This window comes from Pterocles gutturalis, unplaced genomic scaffold, assembly GCF_000699245.1.
Source record: "Pterocles gutturalis isolate BGI_N339 unplaced genomic scaffold, ASM69924v1 scaffold4644, whole genome shotgun sequence".
Lineage (NCBI taxonomy): Eukaryota > Metazoa > Chordata > Aves > Pterocliformes > Pteroclidae > Pterocles > Pterocles gutturalis.
Genome location: NW_010132987.1, coordinates 12748 through 18397, shown reverse-complemented (window position 1 = coordinate 18397; position 5650 = coordinate 12748). Strand labels below are relative to the sequence as shown.

Genomic DNA, 5650 nt, shown 5'->3' with positions numbered 1-5650 from the left:
GCATCAGCATTGAGCTTTATCTCGCTGATGGGGTGGTGGGGTTGGTGCAGACTGATGGAGCGCACACGTGTATGTGTGTGTTCTGTCCTAAACTGGCCCTAAATCTGGAGTATCTGCGTAGGAGTCAGTGGAGATGTGTCAGATCTGCACCTGCGACCAAGCCTGGAGCTCAGCCCCTGGGTGGTTCCTGGGTTGTCCCCTCACAGAGCGTCCCAGCGTGGTGTGGGTCATAGAGGTGATGGGACAACACGCTGATGGCTTAATGGGACCACATTGGTAAATGCTTTTTTTTTTCTTCTTCCTTTACAAGCCCAGCTTCTAGTGGAAACAGACACTTTTGGCAGCCAAGTCCGGATCAAAGGGAAGGAGACAGACTTCTACCTTTGCATGAACAGGAAAGGCAAGCTAGTGGGGAAGGTAAGTGTTTCCTATTAATTCATTTGTAACATGAGTGTTACCTTTCGCAGCCTCCTCCAGGCTGTAATGATGTGTTCGAGCTTCGCCTGTCAGCCTCAAATGAAAAGCAGGATGGAGGGGATGGGAGGTCTGCAAGGCAGCCCCTGCCCTTCCCAGCCCTCCCCCGCGGCCACACAGTCCAGACCGGGGATTCTCCAATGGCGCTTTGGATGCAGATGGGCTTGTGCTTTACTGGTGCATTAAATTGATGTGAGATGTCATCTCAGCATCCCAGTGTTGTGGCCACTTGCATAACTTCGTGACTTGATCTTTCTTTGGAGTGAAATTCAAAATGAAATAGCAAGTGGAGCACTGTGCTGGGGACGTCGGTGCTGGGGACATCAGTGCTAGGGACGCTGGTGCTGGGGAGGGCGGTGTTGGGGAGGGGGAGGTAGGTGGCATATTGCTGCTGAGTGGTGAGCCAGGGGATGGTGTGGCACAGCTAATACTGGAATCTGAACATCATACTGGGGCTGGGCCTCGTGGTTCTAGCATTACAGGAATATTTTATTACTTTGGATCGCCGCGCAATGGAAGCATGTAACAAATTACAGCGTGTTCACCCGTCTAGCTTAACTGCTTTGCTGAAGTCATATTTTTTATGTATTAACTTGTTTTTGTAACTTAGGCAGTTCTTCTGTATTGTTGGCGAACCTAGAAGCTTGCTAACCAGACAGGATCTTGCTCAAAGCTAAAATATCAGGGGAAAAAAAAAAAATCAGAGCCCCGAAAGGCCCCCTCCTCCTCTGCTTGCACTTTGCGCCACCAGGAATGAAAATCTGGCATCTTTGCGGCTGTGAAAAAGGGAAGCTGAGTTTTGTTTTGAGTCAACATGGCGAAAGCCACACTCCCAAACAGAAAGCACAAACCAAACTGCTCTGATGAAACATTATTTACTTATTATTTTGGTCCTGAGAGTGACGCTTGCGGGGCAGGTGTCTTTCCCGGAGCATCCCTCCTGCCACTTTGGTTTTCCTCGTAGCAATGCAGCCTTGTGGCCCAAAGCAGCCGGTTGTCCCTGCTCCCTGCACTTCTGCGGTGCAATTACTGCTCTCAATGAGGCGTTGTTGTTTGTTCTTGGACAAGGAAACTTGTTTTCTAACCACACTTAGACCTCTTGGGATATACATGGATGCTTTTGAATATTGCACTGAACCCAAAACTGGCCCTTGATTTTTTTTTGTGCCTTAATTTTCCATCCTTTAAATGTGATAATAGCTTTTTCCCCTGAAATGTTATAAGGATAATTTTGTTAATGTTTATGAAGTGTTGATACCACAATAGTGGAACCCTTAGAGGCTTCTGAATTCGATGGGGTAAAATGAGCACGAAATCTTACCTTTGTCTCTAACAGACCTTACCCCAAGGTGGATCAGGGGTGGTACCCACTGTGACCTGCATCTTTTCCTGGTCTGTACTGAGTGTCCAGGAGTGTCCTGGCAAAGGCAGAGGCTGTTTTTCAAAACTTATAGTATATTTTGGCAATATTCATCCCTTAATTTGGCCCATTGGGCACCAAGGCAGCACAGTTCTTTAGTTCATTACCTTTCATGCACCATAAAGCTTTTGTTTTTTCTCTTGATGTGCTTTTCATAATGTTAAGTTGTCAAATGGCTTGTTATGAAAAAAAAAAAACCAAACCCAAACCTATTCTTGTAAGTCTGAACCTTCCCACCCCAGCCTGCTGACAAGTTCACAAACCAGCTGACCTGAGCAGGGGGGGGTATGGAGCACGGCGTTTGGAAGGAAAATGTTCCAGACGCGTTGCACATATTAACAGCTTCTCATGAGCAAAAAAAAGAAAAGAATAGCATGTCTTCTTGATACCAAAGAGTGTGGTTTTAATTAGTATCATAGTTTCAGCATTTTTTGTGGCAAGAGTTTGAGGGAATGCTTTTTAGCCTGAATGCTCTAAACAGCTAGTAAACCCCAAGGAAAACAGCAGATAAAAGTTACGCCTGGACTTATACAAATATTTAACTTCAGTCTGGGGGTGGAGGGGAATGAAACCCATAAACTGATTGTTTCATGGTCGCCCCACTATGTTCATTTGGCAAGAGAGGAGCCGTGGGACCAAACCGGGTCTTTTTCTCTGCTCATTTCCTATTGCCTTACGCTGCATAATCCCCAGCAATACCAGCAGATGCCATCTGGCTTTGTTCTCCTCCTCAGTCAGCAGGTTTGGATCCCCCCTCCCCAGCTGAAAACCTGCTTTAAATTTAGTCCTTTTTGTTTCCTATAATCACCTACAAAGGGTATTGCAGACCGGAGCAGGTTGTTGTTGTTCTCAGCTGGTGATGGATGCAGGAGCTCCAGTGCTGGCACTCGCTCCCTGCATCGGGGCTGGTTGTGTGTCAGGCGAGCAGACTAACCCATCGGGCTGAGACGAGCAGCCTTTGTGTTTTTTAATTTATTTATCAGAAATTGCACGTATACCAACATTTCTGAGCGGAGGTCACCTGATAGAGCTTTCTCAGGAGCCCCGAACCTTGGGTTTTCTCCCTTGCTTGGTTGTGTGCTCCCAGCCAACACTGGCCAGAGGGCTGGGAGGTGTTTTGGGCAGACTTCTAACTTTATTTGTTGTCACAGCATGCAACTGCTGCGGTCACCGACGCTCGACGTGCTGCTTATGAGAACTGCAGACAGGGCAGGTGTTGTACAGGGAGTGACTTTTCTATTAAGGGTGACCAGCACTGGGGGGAAACAAATTGGATGGTGTTTCTTCATTGATTCTTGGTGTTATGTTGAAGAAGGCCTGAGAAAGGTTTAATTTTATTTTTTTCCTTCTGCCCATATGTTTTTTGCCTGTGGGTTTTTGGTGCCTCTGTGTATACACATGTAGAAACCGTAGGTCCTGAGTTTTCTGAATTTGCTGAAGTTTTCTACGGACCACTGAACTTTATAGTGGCATTACAGTACAAGGAGAGAGATTAAAATAAGAAAACTCAGAACATGAATAGTAGGTACTTTTGTTAAATTTTTTTTTGTCTCTTCTTAAAATTATTGTTGCTGTTTATTTATCTCAGACTTCTTACAAACATGGGGGAGAAGGAGACTCTGGGAGGTTCAGCTCTCCTTCCAAGGAGAGGTGCGGTGTGAATTGCCCACTTGTGACGAGGCACAGTGTGACTGGTCACCTGGAACACAGGAACTCTGGATATTTGCAATAATTCAGCGTTAGGGGATAATTAAGAGGAGCTAATGGTCTCTTTGGAGGAGCTCTGAGTTTCTAACTGTGGCTCTCCTGGTGAGTCCTCCTGTGGTTTTGCTCTCTGCCCCAGCTTCTCTTATCTCATGCATTGAGATAAGGACATCAGTGAAGGGGGGACTTCATGTTTGTAAAAGGCTATCAAAGTCTTTTAAGTCTCTGGAGCAAGGAATAGCAGCCAGAGGAGTCAGCCGGTGGCTGTTAATTAGCTTGGCCACCTCTCACTGCTCTTGCTGTGCCTATCCTTACAGCAAATTTGTGTTATCTAGAATTGCAGGATGCTGCAGAGATTTCCTTTCCCTGCCCTGTCGTGGACCCCCCGCATTTGCAGGAGGTCAGCAATCTCTGTGAAGCTTAAACTGGGTCTGTCGGCACTGTTACAACATGACCAAAGCCCTGTCCCTTCCTTTAGGCACTGCCAGGGCTAGTGGCTGCTATGTGGAGATCCGAGCATCTCCTAATCCCCAGGCACTGCTGCCAGGGAGTTTCCCATGCTTCTCTACCAGCCCCCTGTGGGATCACACCATCTGGTTGGTGCTCACGCTCAGGTTATGGCAGGTGTCTCTCATGGGAGTGTTTTGCACTCCCAGCTCTAAAGGCAAAGGAGAGAATAAGCTTATTTTTCTGGACTGACCAAGGGCAGAAGAGTGTGGACCTTGGCTTCCTGCAAAGCTGCCAAGTGGGAGGAGAGGCTGCTTATTGCAGACCATCGCAAGGGAGACATCAATTTTCAGAGCAAGATATAGAAGCAGGGAAGGTAAGTAATGGCTGGAAGGAATCCAGAAGATTTGAGAAGAATGGGGAAAGAGCTAAGCACGTCTTCAATTTGATCCAGAATTTTCTTCAGAAGATGCTCCAAGCAATCCTAGTAGTGCTCTTTCTTGCCATTAGGTGGATTACATCTTTTCCACATCCAGCACGGCAATATTATTCCCTGTTGGTTCTCTCTGTTAGTCTCTATTGGTTTCATTCTGAGAACAGCTCCATCTCTCAGTGCATGAAGTCACTTCTTGAGCTCTTACAGGAAGGAGAAGCAGGTGGTGGGTGCTGAAGCATCTCCTCAGGGTGCAGATGGAGTTGGGACAGCTTGGTGACTGCCAGTTGCTGTGTGATGCTGCTCCATGTAATGTTGACACATCTTGACACTGCAAGTCTGCAGGAAGGTCCTACACCACTGTAAATAGGGGCAAGTCCTTCTTCTGAGGTAGGATGTGGCTATGGAGAAAACTCCAGAAATAGGGGGAGTGTTAGAAAAGCAGTAGACAGAATGGGGTCTGTCACAGGTATCATCCCTGGCAGCTCTACAGAAAGCAAGCGCAGAAGTGTTGTATCCTGAGAAGTGCCTGCTCATTACATCAGTTCAGCCCCTTCTAAGAATTCAAGCCTGAGAGCATGCGATACGATAAAATAGGTGATTTCCCACCAAATCCATGTGCTGACTTGCACCATCTCTCTTTGTGTTTTCTTTAAAAAAATCCTTGGTATACACACACTCTTGGAAAATCACATATACATATATATTATATGCATGATTTTTGAAAAAGCATTTTAATGAGTTTGGTTCTGTTTCCTTTCTTGATGCTTGATGTGGACAGTGGGAAAAAGCTGTTGATTGGAATGTGGGAACCCCTTAGCCATTTGGGGTGGCTGAGGCATTGCTTCAGCTGCGTGGTGGGTGACTTGGGTGCTTTCTGGGGACAGCTTTGCTGATGCTGTCTGTCAGGCTGAAGCCCTCCTGGTGCTCACAGAGCACAGACAGGCAGTGCTGAGCTTGTGCCCTCGAGCACGGTCCAGCTCCAGCAGAAAAGCTCTGCCACCTGAAGCGAGGCCGTGCCAGGGACAGGTCATCTGCCCCGGGGGCTGGAGGTGGCATGGCTCTGCTGGCCACCGTCACCTCTCCCCCACCCCTGCCCAGCACCGCTGTGATGTACCACTTACAGCATAGACCTGCCTCGGAGACGTAAGATTTTCTCTGGTGTGATAACT

The 5650-nt window shown here is 47.3% G+C and overlaps 1 protein-coding gene across 1 annotated transcript in view; it reads left to right on the top strand.

Annotated features, from left to right (window-relative positions):
• Positions 1 to 310: 310 nt before the first annotated feature.
• FGF18 (fibroblast growth factor 18) overlaps positions 311 to 5650 on the top strand; it is a gene marked incomplete at its 5' end in the record, with an annotated part of 17558 nt that continues 12218 nt past the window's right edge. The window contains one exon of the mRNA XM_010081050.1: positions 311 to 417. Within this exon, the coding sequence (XP_010079352.1) occupies positions 311 to 417 (107 nt within the window). The remainder of the gene's footprint in view (positions 418 to 5650) is intronic.